Source organism: Pinus tabuliformis, chromosome J (assembly GCF_031772625.1).
Source record: "Pinus tabuliformis cultivar Carrire ecotype Pingquan chromosome J, CPIR1, whole genome shotgun sequence".
NCBI lineage: Eukaryota > Viridiplantae > Streptophyta > Pinopsida > Pinales > Pinaceae > Pinus > Pinus tabuliformis.
Genome location: NC_142295.1, coordinates 10795233 through 10815578, shown reverse-complemented (window position 1 = coordinate 10815578; position 20346 = coordinate 10795233). Strand labels below are relative to the sequence as shown.

Below are 20346 nucleotides of genomic sequence, written 5' to 3'. Positions count from 1 at the left end.
GCAGAAAAGTTGCCTATCACGCAGAAACCAGAATTGTCGAAACAGCCGAAACTGTCGGGAGAGCTGATGCAGAGGGCAGAGAAGGTGACGTAGGGCCTATGCAGGGCCAGTGCAAAAATAGCCATGGTTAGCCAGTCTTGTGCCGGATCAGCTAGAATTTTGTAGGGTGAGTATTTTCTCTCTGTAAAGGATTGCTAGGTGAGCATCCTAGATTTGTATTCAGATATTTCTCATGCATAATAATAAACCCTTAGAGCTGCTGCACCGATTTTCTCGCATTGGGTTTTTCTGGGGAGTATTGTGTCCAAAAATAAGTGTGTCCTGTGTATCTTGTTCTTTGCTCCGTTTTCTATTTCATGAGATCATATAATTAATTAGTGTAGGCTGCAGAAATAATTTGCTTCAGTATTCAGAAGAATAACTTGATGAATGTAAATTTAAAAATCAAGTAGGTGAAGTACATTCGGATTTGCTGCAGTGGGGGTTCCTTTGAGGCTAGGAATTTTCACAGTTGTTTGATGAAGAACACTATAATAACCTAACTAAAGAGAAGATCACAATCTAAAGAAGTAAAAAGCATTCACAAACAGTTATCATAAGAAGAGAAATTACCTAATCTTGATGTCCTAGATTTTGCAATAGTTTGCAGATTGAAGAAAGCTGTGTACAATCTTAAGCAAGCTCCTATAGCTCGGTATGCACGACTGGACAATTTACAGTGACAAGGATTCAAAAAGGAAAGTGGTAATAGTAATCTATATATTAAGTTTGAATAAGACAACTTGACTATCATTGAAGTATATGTGGATGAAATCATCTTTGGAAGCAACAATGGCAGGTTAAGTAAGAAGTTTTCCAAGTATATGCAAAGTGAGTTTGAGATGTCCTTACTTAGAGAATTGACTTTCTTCTTGGCACTCCAGATATTCTCAATGTTGAATAAAATGTTGTCATTGATTTCAATATACCTAGAAACCCTCACTCTTGTTATATCCTTATTCCTTATTAAGAAAACCTACCTATTGTCTCTACCAAAAGCCCCAAGTCCTAAATGTATACCCTATACTTAGAAACCCTAAGTTCAAAATGTATACCCTAATAAAATAGCAAAATCCTAATCCTAGTTCCCTTACAAAAAATTATTACCTTGTCCTTACAAAAGTTCCCTTATCCTTATTCCCTAATCTATTCCTATTTCCTATTTATACAATCCTATTTAAATCAACCCTACTCTCCTTCATTGACAACCAATTTATATATATATATATCTCACTACATAAGTCAGCTTCAACTACGGGTCGGCTTCAAATTATGATGGTTCCTCCATTTGAAATCGTATAAATAGAAGATGATTCGAGCTAGTTTGAGACATAGATCTCGGTGAAGTGATATTGGAGCATAAGCGAAGTTCACATCTCATGAACTCAAGGAGAATTTGGCTGAAGGGAGATATGTTCTGCAAATTATTTGGGACTCGGAATTGAAAGAAATAGTTTGTGGAATTAATTACAGTAATAGATATCATCTTCAACCTGTATTACTTCTCTTGCGAACCTAATATTACATAGTGTTGTGCAAACTTGTGAAGTGACCTTGTTTAAAATAGCAATCCGTGCAAACCTATATGGTAAAAGCGTAATTGAGGTATATTCGTTGCAAGCGGTTGGAGTATCTAAAATTGCAAAATTGTTGCGGACTTGTTGGAGAGACTTTAAAAAAAATCAGAGGGAGACCTGTATTGTGGACCTGTAGACTCTAAGGAAGACTTGTATTGCGGGCTTGTAGGATTTAAGAAAAACCTATAGTCATTTGCTTACAATCCAATGAAGGGATAAAGCATTTGTGGAGCATCTGTTTGGAGATCTGTGAAAAAGCTTGAAATGCCTGAAGACTTATGATGATTTGTTGATCTTGAAGACAACCAGGTTTTGTGTAATCTTTTGAAAATTTTTGAGACAATGTTATTGCTTGGGATTGATGTCCTTAGGGTTGGAGCCCTAAAATTATTTGTTTTGGCTTTGGGATTGGTGTCCTTAGGGTTGGAGCCCTAGAACAATTTTTACAAGTTGGAGCTTGTAATAGAGGATTGGTGTCCTCAACATTTTATTAATAAAATCTTGTATTTTTTTTTTGTAAGCTTGGTAGGACTCTCTGATTTTCGAATTTACATGTCCATTATTCACCCCGCTACGGGGGGAGGGTAGCAAAAGATTCGAACCCAAGATATTCGGTTCGGTGAGACTTCATTCCATGGCCATCGCCACTTGAGCTACCCTAGGCAGACATTAAAATCTTGTATTATTGTTCTGGTTTGATTTGAAAAAAAAAATCTTAACTAACATAAATAACAATTATAAGAAATATTCATTCATCCCCCCCCAGTATTTCAACAATTGGTATCAGAGCCAACTTCTTCATTATCAGCCTAGCAGTTGGAAGAAGGTTTTTGAATCACAATGGTTAGTAAGGATGCAGGAAAGGTCCCTCAATTTGATGGAACAAATTTTGCTTTCTGGAAAGTCGGGATGAAGTTTTATTTGATGTCTCTTGGACAAGAAGCATGGCAATCAGTTGGTTATAAAGTTCCACCTTCTCCACCAGCAGATCAGGATGGAAGAAAGCTTTATATAGCAAATCCCAAGGCCTTAAATTCTATAACAAGTGGAATTTCTGATTCAGAATTTACAAAGGTTATGAACTGTGAATTTGCTAAGCAAATGTGGGACAAGCTTGTTGCCATTTATGATGGAGACTCCAAAGTCAAGAAGGAAAAACTCCAATTTTTTAGAAGACAATTCGAAAGCCTAAAAATGAATGACGAAGAAGATATTGTTGCTTATTTTCTCTGAGTGGATGAAGTTGTCAACTCACTTCAAGGTCTAGGTGAAAATATTGAAGAAAAAATAGTTGTCCAAAAGGTTTTGAGATCACTTCCAGAATGTTTTGATTCCAAATTCAGTGTCATAGAAGAATTAAAAGACGTGGATACCCTGTCAATGGATGAACTTCATGGAATTCTCATTGCATATGAAATGAGAAAAAGAAACTCAAATCCTAAAGAAGTTGCATTCAAGACCTCAAAAGCATCAAGAAAAGGGAAAAATTGTAATTGTAGCAGTGACAATTCCAATACTGAAACAAAATTAGCACAATTTGTGAAGAAGCTAAGGAAAGGATCCAAACCCAAAGGTAAGTATCCTCTCATTTGTTTCAAGTGTGGTAGAATAGGACATTATGCTACAAAGTGTCCTTTCAAGGATGATAGTGATGATGAAAATGATTCCAAAAGAAAAATATTCAAGAAGGGTCCAAACAAAAATAATTTCTACTCCAAACAAGATAATTCTAATGAAGTTGAAATCGAGGTAAAGAAGAAAAGTTCAGCCAAAAAAACTTTTCTTCTCAAAAGGGATAGTGATGATTTTGATGAAAAAGATGACTATGCTGGAAGTAGTGAAGTATTATTCATGGCATTAACAAATGATGATGACTCTAAAGAAGAAGAAGGAAATGTGGATGAATTACTTATTAATGTTTTTGAAAAAAATGAACAACTAAAAAGGAAGATCATTTCCCTCAAAACTGAAAAAGAAGAAGCAAAAAGGATAGAAGAAATCTTGAACAACAAACTAAAAGAAAAGGAAGAAATGTGTGAGAAACTAGAAGCTGAAATTGTCTCTCTAAAGAAGGAATTAAATCAGGTCAATAAGAGTTTGCAAAGCTCTCAGACTCTTGATATCATCCTTAATACTCAAAGACCTCAAGATGATAAAACAGGGTTGGTTTCAAAGGTGAGTCATCAAATTCGAAGGAGAATACTAATGAAAATGTTCAAAAAAGCTATGTTGGCTCCTTTGCAATTATCCAAAAGAAGAGAAACTGCTCAATCTAGGAAAAAGATCCACTTGCAACAATCCAATGATTGAAAAGAAGCCATCTCCTACATCAGGCCAATGCTACCAAGCTAAGCATTGCAAGGCTTATAAGCATAATATTTCAAGAGATATAGGACCAATTATCAGAATAAGTTGGTTAATTTAAGAAAACTAGGTCAAATCAAGACCTATAATTCATTTGATAATTTGTCAAATTATAGTCTAGAATGCTCCAAATGCAATAATTTAGGTCATGAAACTCAAAATTGTCCACTTATATTAAAGGAGAAAGTTTGGAGAAGAAAGGAATCTACTAGAGATAAATGTGGTCTAGCTTTATGTGCACAAAGTGATAAAAATCAATAGTTTGTAGATAGTAGTTGTTCTAAACACATGACAGGTGACGAAAAGAAGTTTATCTCACTAAACAAAAAGGATGGAAATGTGTCTTTTGGAAGTGGATCTGCTAAGATTGTTGATAAAGGGACAGTAACTCTTGTTAATGGCAAAGGCAAAGCACAAAAGACACTACTAGTTGAAGGACTCAAGCACAATCTTCTAAGCGTTAGCCAAATTTGTGACCAAGGACATGATGTTATTTTTAGTGCAAAGGATTATGAGATAAAAAAATCTTCTTCAGGAAAACTTGTGGGAAAAGGGGTAAGAACACTAGATAACATATATATTTTGAGTAAAATTCAAGAAGAAAAATGCTACATGAGTCAAAAAGATGAAAGTTGGTGGCACAAGCAATTGGGACAACTAAAATTTGACAATTTAGCTAAAATCAGCAAAACACATGTAGTAAGAGACATTTCAAAATTTTCAAAACCTGAAAAAGTTGTTTATGGCCCATGTCAACATGGCAACCCAACAAGGACTAGCTTCAAGACCAAGGAATGCTCAACGTCAAAGCCTTTGGAAATCATACATGCAGAACTATGTGAACCAACTAGAACTCCAGCCCTAAAAGGTGAAAGGTACTTTGCTCTATTTGTAGATGATTATACTAGAATGATGTGGGTATTTTTTATAAGATTTAAATCAGAGGCACTTGAATGTTTTAAGAATTTCAAATCTCTTGTGGAAAATGAAAAAGAATCAAAAATCAAGTGTCTTAGAACAAATAGAGGTGGAGAGTTTACTTCAAAAGAATTCAATGAATTTTGTGAAACACATGGAATCAAAAGAGAACTTTTTGTTGCTAGAACTCCTCAACAAAATGGAATAGTTGAAAGAAGGAATAGAACTGTACAAGAAATGGCAAGAACAATGTTGCTTGCAACTAATTTGTAGGCCAATTTTTGGAAAGAAGCAGTTGGGATAGCAGTATATACCTTGAATAGAGCTCAACTAAAATAATAAATAAGATTTTGGAATAAGTTTTTTTTAATAAATAATAATGTTTTTTTAATAGAATTAATTAATTAATTAGAAACTATATATTATAACTATAATATAAAATATAATTATATAATTCAATTCTATATATATATATATATATATATATATATATATATATATATATATATATATATATATATATATATATATATATATATATATATATATATATATAGTTTCGTGTTTTTAAAGGGTTAGACCGAGATAGACATACGGGCTGCAACCTCTGAATGCGGTGAAAAAACGCTCGGATAGGTTTGCTATCAGAGGGTGTCGGTATGTCATCGAAGAGGGTGTTTTTTTTTGTTGCAACAGATAACCCATGTAGACACAGGTAGACAATGTGGTATCGGTGCAACGACGGGAGGGTTGTTGGAACAGTGGTGATATGGAGTCATAGCGGTATAACAGCCTTTGTAAACGACAATGTTTTTTAGCATACCAAGCAGCGGGGACTTGCCGTAGGGTTTCTGTGGGACAATGGTATGCGGAGCAGTGGCGAAACTAGGTTGGACTGAGCAGAGTTTGTCGGGGGTGCGGACAACCGTGGACCAAGCATGGTATATTGAACAAAATATATATATATATATATATATATATATCAAGTTCCATCAACTTCCCATGTGGCAAAATATATCGCTGACTCAGGAGCTGTAGGTGTGCTCTGTCCAATGAGTGCTCTGTCCAATGAAACTGATTGAGATCCTGGAAAATGAGAATTTCCATGGGACTCTACTCCAAGCGCCATACAACAAATCTTTTGCATATCTATTTGTTGAGCTTAAGGAATTGCATCACCTGGGATATCATCATTTGTGATCAATTCATTTTCTTCCTCAACTTCCTGCAAAGCAGCCATAATGTCACCATCATCATCTTCATCTTCCATTGCATTGCCATTAAGATCAACACTAACTGATCTTTTCCATTCTAGTGTGGAAGGGTAAACCATTGTTTCTGGTTTCCTCTCATGATAAAACCTAAACAATGCATCAATATAATCTTGTTTATAAATCCATGGAGGTCTTGCAGCAGCAAGGCGTTGCAGAGGCTCATTAATAGTGATGCTTCGTATGTGAACAAGATAATTAACAATCATAAACCCAATGCAGTTATGGCCATGAGTACAATGAACCAAAATATACTTGTTTTGCCCACTTTGTTTATGATTATGGAAGAAATGCAATGCTTTGTACACAAAATTATTTACAGAATCATTGTCTAGAACTGCATCTCGTCCTTTGCGTGCAATCTTGAAATGTTTGATGCCCCTGTTTGACCCATCTGAAGAATGATAGTAGCGTGAAGTATTTATCAAATCAATTATCAAACCTAGTTCTCTCATCAAAACCCGTTGTTGGTGCAACACTTGCTTGAAAGAATATCTTCTTCCAAGAGGAATACAATCATTAAAGGCCTCCCCAAGAGGCACTTTGGAAGGAATTAAGTTTGCAAGATAACACCTTCCTTGAGATTCTCTTTGTCTTCTTCAGAGTCAGTGTTATATTCATGATTGAATTGAAGAAGTTCCTTTTCATGTTCTTTTAAAAATTCCAAAAATTTAGGATCCTTCTGTTTAAGTATCTCTAACTGTTTCTTGTGCTCATCAATCTTTAACTGCAGTGTCTTATTTTGGCCTTGCAAAGCATTATCGGCATTACCGGCATCATCTTCTTTTTCTGAATTATCTTCCGCAAATTCACTTCTAAATATATCTAAGAAGTCATTCTCCAAGGGTAGACCACTGATTTCTGAGACTGTGTCCTTAATGGGAGTATCATCTTCAGTGCCTTGTTCTTCCATCTTGACTTTTGCCATAGCTGCAGCATCTTCGACCTTACCTTCTGAAATTTCGGCTCCAGAATCTTTTGCAACACTCTCATCCATATCAAGATTAGCTTCATCGAAATCATTATCTTGATCTAGATCATCCTTATTCACATCAAGATCATTTTTATCTAAATCCTCATCTTGATTTGTATACGCTTCATCCGAATCATTATCTAGATCATTTTCCTTGTTATCGCTTTCCTTTCGACATGCTTTAACTTCTGCAATTGATTTTTCTAAACGCTGAAATGCTTCTTGAATTTTACTAAATTGCTCAACTTACCCAGGACGTGAACGTAATGGCACATTGTGCAGCAAACAATGTTCAAAGACCTTCATGATTATATTGTGTGCCATGGCTCTGATACCACCTAAGTCACCAGGTTCGAGTTCGAGTTCAAGTTCGAGGACCATGAAATTCGAATAAAGTTCGGCAACTCAAATTTTGTCGATAAAATTCGACATAAAATTCGACATATAGAAATTCGAAAAAAAAAATGTATATTAAAGATAGATATATCATATGCATATGAGAAATGGTATGGAGTGAGTTTTATCATGATTATCCTTATAATCAGACTATTAAATGCTTAATATCAAATTTTATATCAGAATAGATCAATTTTTCAATAGCTGCACTCACCAATTGTTAGCTCAAAACCAAATATCAGACCTTTATGACTGCTGCAACCACAGTTGGTTAGCCCACATACACATGCCAATAACAGATCAGCCTTATAGAGAAATAACTAGCAGAGCTAGGGAATGAAAATTTGGAGATTTGACCACAAAAAAGTGATGTTTAATGCTTGATACTTGGTGACCAACCCTTGCAAGGTCTGCAAAACAAATTGTCAGCTTGAAACACAATGTAAATTACTTCATCATTCATGTATACAGAACTTGACATATAAAACATAAAAGATTTAAAACAGATCATTGATGTCCCTATAGATAGTATGTACCTATCATTACATGGAAACACTAAATAACTTGAAAAGAATTGTACAAAATTCAGAACAGACCAGTGCAGCAAGTCCTGTAGGCTGTGAGCAACCATTCATAACTGTTTTTTAAAGATAGATTGGCTGCTTGGCATAAAAAAAATATACAAAAACAGTTTCCCAGTAGGGGACCCCTTGTATGCTAAGATATTTAATTAATGAACAGCAAATATATATTCTTTTGGCAGTTCAATGAAAAACCTTGCATCATAATTTATAAGATAAAAAGACAGTTTAAACTTTAAACTTTAAAGTAGCAGCCAGCTTGACAGTTTTAGGCTTTAGCAAATTGTTCATGCAAAAACTAAACTAGAAATCTAAAACAGGAACACAAGTTTTATTCTTGACGTTCCTGTTGCCCACTTGTTATATCAAAAAGTTCTATGTCATCAAGAGCAGTATGAGATGTGAATCCGCTAGATGCTTCAGCACCAGATTCATCATTGAATTCCCTGTCAGTGTTTATGTCACTATCAATGTAAAAATCAGCATCATCCATTGTTGCATTTGGAACAGGATCGATCCACGGAGTAGAAGAATTGGATGACTCTTTAGCCACATTCTTCAATGCCAACTGCAAATTACTACGAACATAAACAAGATCTTCTAATTTTTGAGATGACAGTCTATTTCTTTTTTTGGAATGAATGTGGTCAAAGGAAATCCAATTCCTTTCACATGCTGATGCACTTGTTCCTTGGCTTAAGATACGAATTGCAAAATTTTGCAATTCTGGTGCCCCTGAACCATAAAATTCCCACCATAGTGCTGGATCACTTCTGCTCCTATCATACTTTGCTGATACTGTTCCAAATAATCCTTCTTCTAACCTGTATGCTCTCAACTGACTTCTGATCAAACCTGCAATCTCTGGATCTAGATTTAGCTTCTCAATAGATTGGATAAGTCCATTCATGATTTCTTCGTCCCTATGTCTTGGTAACCCAAACAATCTAGGGTCCAAATAGCATGCTGCTGCGTGTAATGGACTATGCATCATCTTCCATCTATGATCAATTAAATCCCATATCTCCTTGTAATCAGCTTCCACATTATCAAAAGCAGTTGCAATGGCCTCTTTGCAACGATCAAGGCTTTCATAAACAAAACCCATACTAGGTTTGTCACCATCAACCATGCGGAGCACATTAACAATTGGGCCACAAATTTTTAAAACCTTGTTTGCATTTTCCCAAAAGCCATTATTGAGCACTATTTGTTCAACATTTTTCCCCTTAGTTTCTTTTGAGAGAGTAGATCTCTCCCACTCAGTGCTGCAAAAAACAGCTCTTAGGCTCGCTTTTTCCTCAACAACTCTTTTCAGAGTAATATAAAAAGTGGCAAACCTTGTATCACAAGGCCTCAACAACTCTTTTGATGCATTCTTCCTGTATATGCTCAAAGTGAGACGATGGTTGATGATGAAGTTTGAAATTGATTTGGCTCTTCGGATTGTTTCATTGACCCAAGGAAATTTGGCTAAGTCATGCAACATTAAATCCAAGCAATGAGCTGCACAAGGGGTCCAATAAATCTGCCCATATTTTTCCATAATCAGCTTCCCTGCACCAACACAATTTGATGCATTATTTGTAACAACATGGACAACATTTTCCACCCCAACTTCTTGAATCGCTTCATCCAAAATTCCAAAAATGAGTTATGATGTCTTCACTCGATCCATTGCATTCACTGCCTTCAAGAAAAGTACCCCTTGAGGACAATAAACAAGCACATTGATCAATGGGCGATGACACAAATCTGACCAACCATCACTCAAAATTGTGCATCCTGTAAGCTTCCCGGACTCTTTAATATCAGCCAACTTTCCTGTCACTCTGTCTTTCGCTCTCTTTAGCAAAGTTGTCCTTAAAGCTTCAGATCCAGGAGGAACATAGCCCTTCCCAAAATCAATGGCCTTTTTAATTACATTTTTAAAATATGGACTCCTCGCCACATTAAAGGGAATTGCACATGCATAAAAATACTCAGCAACAGCGTCATCAACTTCCTGTTTCTCAACAGGTTTCCAGAATTGATTTAATGTTTTCGGCCCACCTGTTTTTGCTTGAGGAGCTGTAGAACTTGATCCACCAATGTTTGAAACTGAATTAATGGTGTTGGAGGAAGACATGGCAATCTCCCTCTCAATTCGCTGCCTCTTATTCACCCTTTTCTGCCTTTGCATCTGTGAACTGGAATGGTCTTTCTCCACTTTGGCTTTTTGTTCATCAGTGATCTTAGTGCAGGCTTCAACACCACCTCCACTTCCATTGCTAATACCGAGAAGGTGATCCACTGCTCTAGTCAAAGTGCCAGTGAAATTATGTCCACACAGCTGACATGAAAGATTAAAACCATCTTTTTGCATAAAATTCCAAGCTACAGCAGTTGATTTTGGGGGTGCCATTGGAATTTAGAAGTCTGAAATGTCTGACACTGCAATGTCTGAAATGCCTGCAATTTTTTTTGAAATTACATTTTCATTAGTCATGTAAACTTGTAAAGCAAATGTTCATGATCATCCAACGAACAGTAGGCAAGCCAGAATTTTTCAAAGAATAACAGTCTTCAAGAGCTGATAAAACAATCATAAGATTCATAACAATCAAAGTAAAAAGGGAAGCACTAAAATACATAGCAAATAATCCTCCAAAATGTGTCATATTTCTTTAATCAGTATATCAGTTCAACTCAGGTTGATCCTGTGGCTGGCTGACTTTTGTTTGATATCTTTTATTGGTTTGCAGAACAATTTGATGACCAGAAAACTTGTAGTGTATATAATCTTGTCAAATGTATTTACTTGGAGTCTATGACCACTTATTTCATAAATATTACCAACCTGATTACCAGTGGTTTTTAACTAACAACAGTGGATGCGATTTTTTTACATATTTTTTGACTCGTCTCTTTTCAACAAAGAAGCGAGAACAGAATGATCAGGGACAGAGAGTAAGCACATAAAAACATCAAAACAAAATCACGGATGGATTATCTTCTTTATTATTTAAGGATTGCCTAACTTATTGACAATAAGTCTACAGGTACTGCTAAATCTCAGCCACAGAAAGAAAAATTTCAACCGAAGTCATCAATCTGGGCCGACACATTAAGCCGTGGCTTAATTGACTTAAACATTACTGCACGTATGTACCCCTCTCACAAGAAACATCGTTGATTTTTACAGGTTACTGAGAAAGACAGTTGTCTTGTAGTATGATCATGAAAAATTTTGGGTTTTGCAAGAAAACCGAGTTATATACTAGTTGCGGAAACATCTTGTGGTACTGATTCTGGAATTTCTTGTCTTAACTTTTGCAGCAAAAAGCAATTCTCTGGCAAATATTGGCATCAATTTAGATTCCATTACTATGACGGAAAGGAAAGAAGACGAGAAGAAAACTTTCATGGGCTCTATGGGAAAAGTATCAGTCGAAGACTCGAACCCAACCGTTCTTTACATTACTAGCATTATGCTTCGAATAAATTTACCATAAAAATTAAAACAATTGCAGGTAAATACTCACGCGGCAGTGGGCAGTGGGCACGCCTGTGGTAAATTTGCAGGTGTAGAATCACGCGGCAGTGGGCAACCTGCAGTTTTCTCGGCCTGGTAAACAGTGAACACAAGCCTTTACAAGTTACGATCGTCACTGGAGACTGGAGTATGGCGTCTGCTGAGTGACGAGTTTGGACCGCCGGCGGCAATGAAACAATGAAACCTAGGTCCCAAACAGGAACAATAAAACCCGCAGGCGCGCGAAAAAAAAAACGAATTTAATGAGCTGCAGGGAAATTTCAACGATTATAAACGAATTTCATTCGATTTTATTCGGAAGAAATCAAATTCGACATGAAATTCGAGTTCGCCGAATTTAATGGCGAACTCGAACGAATATGTTCGTTTGCCCTTCAAAATCGCCGAATTTCGAATTTAATGCTTCAAAATCGGCGAATCTGGTGACTTAGGATACCACTGAAGCATAAAAACTAATAGCTTGTAGACTTGAATGTAAAAATACACAAAAGGTATTTGCAATAATAATTATATATATATATATATATATATATATGTATATGTGATGAATGTTACAATGAGGACCCTCATATATATACCTAAGCAGGTGTCCTTTCGTGACTAGGCATGTCTTTTAGACATGCCTTTTCACTTAACTTAATGACTATTTAACATAATCAATATTTGATTATTTAATATTTACATTTATTTTATTTATTTACTTGTTATGACCATTGTTATCTAAACTTAACACTTGTACTACAAAAGGAGTTGTAGTGTGATCCACCAACTTAGGTAAGTATCGTTATGTACTATCTAGAAATCGACAAAAGATGACAAAATAGAACCTATTAAACCTTCTGCCACAAATAATTTTAAACATGGAAATAAGGAGAGATTATAGAAACAGAAAACAAAAAGGTATGCTAAATGTGTCAAAAGGGGTGAAAAAGGTGTCAAAATGAGAGCTCATCAAGGCACACAAGGAGAAAAGGCTCTTAAGTGAGACCTATTTCTTGATTCAGTTCAATTTTAACAAATTTCCTAAATCATTAGTAATTCACATTTATAATCAGGTTGAATTGAATGTTATTAATTATGATTGTGTGAGCTTTTAATATATTCTATATAGCCTATATATTTATGATTTGTCTATGATAATTCACCATTACCTGTGGTGGAATTGAATGCCCAGACGTGTAAAATAACAAAAAACTATATCTATTTTTAAGATTCCCTTGTTTCCTGTAGGCTCAGTTCACCCCATGGATGCTTGCTTTCTATATTAATTAGTAACATTTATATATTCAACGTCAATGGAGAAGGATAAGCTTTTAGAATTCATTAGGGCCAATGCTTTGAAAGGGAGTACCTTGGAATTCTCGTTTACAAGTTAGTAGTAAGTGGAGAATTCTAGATGAGGAGCCAAATAGAAAAGATTAACCTTTTAGTAAGATATTAGAAAATTTCCACATTTGGGCCTAGACCACTAGAGACATAGTTTGGGAATCTTTCTCTCTTCTTTGAGAATTCTCCTCCAAACCATAATGGTGCTGCAAGTTAGAACATAAGTCGAAATTATCCTTAGACATTTGATATAAATGGTGTATTATTTTGAACCTTTTTTTAGAAGGAAAACATCATGCAATTTCCATCCTCTTCCCACAGACATCCAGATAGAGGGAGGCTCAATTGCCAGCCACAATTACGGTTGGTAACCCCAAGGGACTCGACCAGATTTGAACTTGTGATTTGTGGTCTCCTCGTCAACAATGTGCCTTTGGTGGATGGTTCAACTGATTGAGCCAACTTTGGGGCTATGTTTTTTTGAACTTACCAACAGTCCCTTCTTAATTGTTAAATTTTTGGAAGGATAGAAAAAGATATCTCTCTTTTGGAGGTACCTTTTGTTTGTTGTCTCACTTATCATTGGAGTTTTCCATCTTACCAAGATGTGGGTTACTGATATAGATATGCATATAGGGTTGGACATGGGTACTTCATTTTCTTTTCACCATTTTGGATATGATACTAGACACTATATATATAAAAAAAATTGTTGACTCAAGCTTCTGGTTAACACAAGCAAGTGGAAATTGCTCTATTTTAGATTTAACATTGGGGCAGAATTGTCCTCTCACATCTAGCCCCAACAATTTTCACTGGCACAGGTGCACGCAAGCATGTCATTGTAAAGACATGAATTCTGGTGGAGGTGATCACAATACCTTGCTTTTACCAGCCTGGCAAGCCACTGTTGACACTCGCACACTCATATATCAATCAATATATATATATATATATATATATATATATATATATATATTGATTGAAAGTATGATAATAATTTCACAGAAAAAAGTAAATCCTAGCATTTTTTCATATAGAAATTATTTTTTAAGGTGTTGTAAAATGCCAGAAGAATATGTTTAATAATAAAGGATGCTATAACAGACTTGGATTGACAACTTGGTTTTGATCACCAATTTGTCCTTTTAGATACAGTGTTGTGTCATCGAGGAGGCATTATGCATAGAGGCCCACCAAATGTCTCTCTATCTCTTTCATACCAATCTGATTAAAATTTAAGAGACAAGACCACCACATCAACACTGAGTGGGTGGAGCATGCAGAGATGGATGACACAATTAACCACATGGTGATAAATACAAACCCCAATACCTGTCCAACAGTGATAAGTTCTTGTGTATCCCACCACAAGTAGTAGTGGGAATAGAATGGTTGTGCCCGCCACTTGCGCCTTTACTAGATGAATGGTTGGCCTAGAAAAGGAAATGCTAATGAGCTCCTATTATCCATAGCTATGTTGGCGTTTGTTGCCTGAGCCTATGGGTATTTAGGTTCTTTTGCCAATAAAAGAAATTTCAATTGTTCAATTTATAATTTTAAATGTTCTATTTAGGTGATATTTATGACTTTATAGCACTAGTTTAATAATTGCTTTATAGTGGAGCTTGTGTGTTATAACTTATAAGCGCTTGTTGAATATCCAGGCTTTAGAGGATATGTTTTATTATACCCTGTTTTGTGATTGGCGGCAGCCCACCCATGATCCTATTTTTTACAATATTTTCTATACATATTGTTGCATTAATAGTAATCAAGGGCATGTTTCAAAAACTATCCATTAAGGCGCAATCTGTTGTCAATGTTATCAAAACCGGGACCTTGATTGGAACTGTGACTATCCAAGGGTCATCCCGCGGACCAGATTGGAACCAGTCAGAGAACCTGGTTTAGGAACTAGCTGACTAAGATTACATAAAATATGTAGATTTTTAATTTTTAAAATAATACATATATGATAAATTAGGGTTTGTGAGTGAAAACCCTTTTTTCTATTCTTGGCTTGTGTTTTTCAAAATTTTCAGTTTGGCATCTAGTTCTCATATTTTTTTGTGAACCAGTCCAAACTGGCCGGTTCCAATCCCCATTTCCCTCATTACTGGATAAAGCCTGCAGGGATTTTGGTTGGCCCACAAAAGGAAGTGATGATAAACAACTATCATTGCACTTTTTGGCTATGCCAATGGGTTTTTACTATTTAGGTTTGTTTGGTAACAAAATAATTTTCAATTCGTTAATATCTAATTTTTAATACACTATCTGGCTGACATTTTTGATATGCACTAGTTTAATAACGGCTTCACAGTGGAATTTGTATAATGTAAGTATTTGTTGAATATCTAGGCATAGATGATATGTTTTATTACCCCAACTTGTGATCTTTGATGGCGGCCTACCCATCACCCTATTTTATATATATATATATATATATAGAGAGAGAGAGAGAGAGAGAGAGAGAAATCAAAGGTATATTTCAAAAAACTATCTGAGGCACAATTTGCTGTCAAAACCATTAGTATCAAAACTGGAACCAGGATTGAAACTGTGACCAGCTAAGGGTCAGATCCAGACTGGATTGGAACTAGCCAAAAAACCAGGTTGAAGAACCGGTTGACTAAAAATACATACAATATGCAAATATTTAATTTTTAATATATATATATATATATATATAGATATGAAATTAAGGTTTGTGAAGGTGCACTCTGTTTTTTCTTTTCTTGGCTCGATGTTTTCAGTTTTTTTAGGGCCAATCCAGAATTGGTCTCTGTTCTGGTTTGGCATCTAGTTATATTTGTTTGTGAACCAGTCTGGACCAGCGGGTATGAATCTGATGCTTCTGGTAACATTGGGACTCAAAATATACATATGTAACCTACAGAAATGGATTTTTATGCATGAGCCTAGACGTGTTTTTCTATGGTTTTGAATAGTATTAATTTTAAAGCTGCAAGTGACTATAGAAACAATGGCCATGTATATAGGCAATAGAGATTGACAGATGTCTTCCTATTGACAGATAAAAGTTTTCGTATCTTTATCCATGCGTAAGGTTATTAATTGACATGCATGTGGATGATCCTGATCTGATTCCATATAGATCCATTCTTTATCCACTCTGAATACAAATCCATGAAGGATCCCGTGCTTATGGGGAAGTATACAAGTAGAGGAAGTGGGAAAGGATCAGTAATATAGGAGTTTGTTTACGTGCTTAAGCTTTATACAAATAGAGTTCACAAATCATGTTCAGAAAAGAGAACATATGAAATAAATGAGCATCCTTGGTATTTATATTGCTCTTGGTCAAAAGTTTCAGTAAGATGGCTTCTTGTTATTCCAACACATGATAGCGAAGCAATTATTTTAGACTTTTAAGATTGTGACTGTTGAAATCAACCTTTAGATTCAATCAGCCTATTCAAGAACTTCACTTCTGACCTGCTTACTTGGTGATAAAAAAATTAATGTTTAGAACAGCTAATTTCTGTGGTTGATATCCTGATTCCTGCATCTTAAAGTACATGTCGAGCTTTCTTATTGTTATCTTTTGCCTAGACTCTAGTTATACTTTGGGTAAATGATTTATTGTTATCTTTTGCGTAGACTCTAGTTATACTTTGGGTAAATCATCGACAGCGATATTAATAGAGCTAATGATGAAGCTGTTTTGGCCGGGATTTAACTCTTTAATATCATGGTCTTTTCTGTTGAAATGAATGGCAACTTTTACATCCTAATGTGGACACAGAACTCAATTGGAGAAGAATCACATCTAGCCATAGAGACTAGTGGTCATGGTGCCCTCAAGGAAAATCATTGGCTTGATGATGGAGCATATCTCATGGTAAGGAATGTTTGCTCTGTAGTAGTTAAAATATATGATTGAATATCAGCTTTCAGACACATACCTGAACTTGTATGAGTCTCTAGTGATTATTTTGGTTAAAGCACTCGTGTGCCGTATTCAAATAATTTCTAAAAATGCCTACAGGTTAAGCTTCTGAACAAACTTGCTGCATCCAAAGCTACAGGAGAAGGCCTTGGCAGTTCAGTTCTTACCAAATTGATAGAAGGATTGGACGAAGCGGAAGTCGCAGTTGAATTGAGACTTAAAATTGATCAAAACCATGATGAAATTGTTGGGGGGTAATACTTATGACAGAAAATTATTGCCACTTCCGTTTTCATATCATTCATATTTGTATTTTGCGTAAACTTTAAACCATAGTACTTTCGTATTTGTTCATTTTTTAAACCATAAGCAAAGGGACTTCTGTTTGCAGTCTTTCTAACGCTCTAGATTGGAGAAAGAGAGAGGTACATTGGTTGACACAAAGGCACGAGCTTATTTTGGGGCAATTTACTGATACTCGCCTTTCTTTTCCAGAACATTCCGTGATTATGGTGAGGCGGTGCTTAAACATTTGGAAAATGTTGCAGATTTAGATCCTAACTTGCAGAAGGCACCTGTCAATTACGAAGGGGTATTTGTCCTTATAATATACTGCAGTTGAATTGAACCTGTAGATAATTTATTATCATATTTATGTGGTTTTGAGGGGTTTATTCCAATCATGAACAATACTTTTTCCCTTGTGTTTTGATTGCGATTATATTATGGAAACATTCTTGTCTGTACTGCATTAGTGCCAGATATGACTGCCTATTCTGCTGAAGCAGGTTAGAGTATCGGGCTATGGAGGCTGGTTCCTTCTGAGACTCTCTCTTCATGATCCTGTTCTCCCCCTAAATATCGAGGTATTTATAAGCAGAGGATATTCAAAGTATTTTCTGTGAGCATCCTGTCTGTTTTGGAAAATCAAATACATGCAATGACTAACAGAAGAAAATATGTCAGGCACCAACTAAAGAGGCTGCTTCGAAGCTTGCATTGGCTGTGTTATCTGTTGTGAAGGAGTTTAATGCACTGGACTTTTCAGCACTGCGGAAGTTAACTGATAGTGTGTAATTAGGTCAAAACAATGGTATATTTCATAAGTATCATGCGTATATTCATACCGGAAGTTATGGATGATAGTAACGTTAGTTGAATTGATGGCATTGAGTTTGGTTTTCCCAGAATTGCCATTCCTTTTGTTGATGGTGCTTTTTATATATATAATCAATATTTCAATCAAATGTTTGTAAGATGCTTTCAAGACAAGTTCTAATAAAGAAGAAAATGTGCTGTTTTTTAATCCGTCATCAGCAAGCAAGTTGGAGAATCAACGAAAATCTGAAAAATAAACATAGGTCTCATTTTGTATTAATATACTTACCAATGATAGTGATATGTAAAAGCAACTTTTGATTTATTGGATATCCAGCATATCAAAGGGGATTGAGGGTTATGGGATGAAAGCAACTTGTCAAAATGAACTGTTGATTTTCATTTAAGAGACATACATTGCAAAGGGGATGTGAATATCCTCTCTTATGGATGACATTCTTACAAACGTATCATGGAACGACCAACAAATAGCATGCCAAGAGAGATGGTGCAAAATTTTATAATGTACAGGTATGGATTCTGCACTTTTCAGATATCATATATCTACGATATGGCTCAGAATTTTGCCGCAGTTGCATATCCACTTCATATAGTCTATAGTTAGTTTCCCTTCATATAATGGAGCTAGTCAAAATCGTTATAAGTTACAGCATTAAAAATGTGGGCAAAGTTACATCATCAAAATTGTTGAAACTGTCGACAATGAGGTGGATGCCCTTTTTGTTTTTTTGTTTTTTTGGTTTTTAACCACATGGTGAATCGGTAATTGCCAGTCCTAATCTATGGGAGACCCAGGATCAATCCTCGTAGCTGCCTCTATAACACTAGGAGTACATCCAACTACCTGCAAGTCAATATACTAAGATCCTATGATTTTAGCAAGAGCTAGACTCACGTGCCGCCAAGACGGGATTGGGGAATCTGCTCCTTTAGCTATCACCACAGCAGGCCAGTGTACTCAATGAGATTTGAACTACGGTCTCCCAAGCTTCGCCCAAGTAGACTTACCGTCAATTTTCAAACCACACATCACTGTACAATGCCATTTTAGTGTTTACTAACGGTTCACCACACTTCTCAATGACATAGTGACAACATGCAAAGAAAAAAATAAAAAATAAATCTACTCTTTAATTTAAATTAGTCAAAAATAGTGGAAACGTCTAAACTTATAAATTATTTGAAGTTTTAAAATAATTGAATTTTCCTTTAAACTAATTTAAAATAATATTTTAATCACTTATTTGTGAACTAGAGAGATGTATCCTTTGATTTGGATACAAAGATGTCCCTTATCTTCATAAGGGTATCTTGACATTCCCTATAAAGGGGTCACCCTTACCACAAGTTTTAACATAAGGATATCCCCTATGAAGGGGTCACCTTACCACAAATTATAACATAAAATTAATACATTTCATGGGATGGGGAGCGATGGAGACATTTTGACATCCCTTGTGGGGACCACCCCTACTCCAAATAGGTTGTGTACATAAGAGATGTATCTTAACTCCATGAGGAATATCTTGACATTCCCTATGGGGAGCACCCTTCCTACAAATTACAACATAAATAGAACACATTTTAAGGGGTGGGGGACAATGAGGACATCTTGCCATCTGCAATGAGGAGTTGCCCCTACCACAAATTAAGACATAAAAGGAACACATATTATTGAAGCCTTGAAAGTCATCTCTAAACCCAATCAACACCTTTTGTGAGTAAAGAGGGCAAATCAAAGCAAGATTAGGGTTTTGTTCAAGGGCAATTGCTTTTTTGCTTGCATTACAAGTTCATTATGGTTAGATATGTACAAGTCACAATGGCAGAAATAAATGAAATATATGAAAACATATTTACCTAGTGACACAAAATATACACTATAAATAAATAAAATATATGAAAACATATATTACCTAGTGACACAAAATATACACTAGAACTAAATAAAATATATGAAAACATGTATTATCTAGTGACACGAAATATACATCGAGAACCATCTTAAGGTGGGAAAGTCATTCCTAAAGGTACACTCCTAAGAAAATCCACTCTTATAAATGTTATCTTGGATTCAATAAAAGGTACGATACTGCACTAGCTCATCCACCATGGGTGCATACCATGTGCACAATACAATGCTTTTTTGCTTGCATTACAAGTTCATTATGGTTAGATAGGTACAAGTCACAATGGCAGAAATAAATGAAATATATGAAAACATATTTACCTAGTGACACAAAATATACACTATAAATAAATAAAATATATGAAAACATATATTACCTAGTGACACAAAATATACACTAGAACTAAATAAAATATATGAAA

The 20346-nt window shown here is 35.4% G+C and overlaps 1 protein-coding gene across 3 annotated transcripts in view; it reads left to right on the top strand.

The window, feature by feature from the left end:
• The window catches only part of LOC149225175 (phosphoglucosamine mutase family protein), a 248949-nt gene extending 230747 nt beyond the window's left edge, over positions 1-18202 (top strand). For all 3 annotated transcript variants that reach the window (XM_089376975.1, XM_089376973.1, XM_089376974.1), the window contains 5 exons: positions 16753-16848; positions 16996-17150; positions 17392-17488; positions 17685-17762; positions 17863-18202. In XM_089376975.1, coding sequence (XP_089233101.1) covers positions 16753-16848; positions 16996-17150; positions 17392-17488; positions 17685-17762; positions 17863-17973 — 537 coding nt within the window. In that variant the 3' untranslated portion in view covers positions 17974-18202. The remainder of the gene's footprint in view (positions 1-16752; positions 16849-16995; positions 17151-17391; positions 17489-17684; positions 17763-17862) is intronic.
• Positions 18203-20346: the final 2144 nt, after the last annotated feature.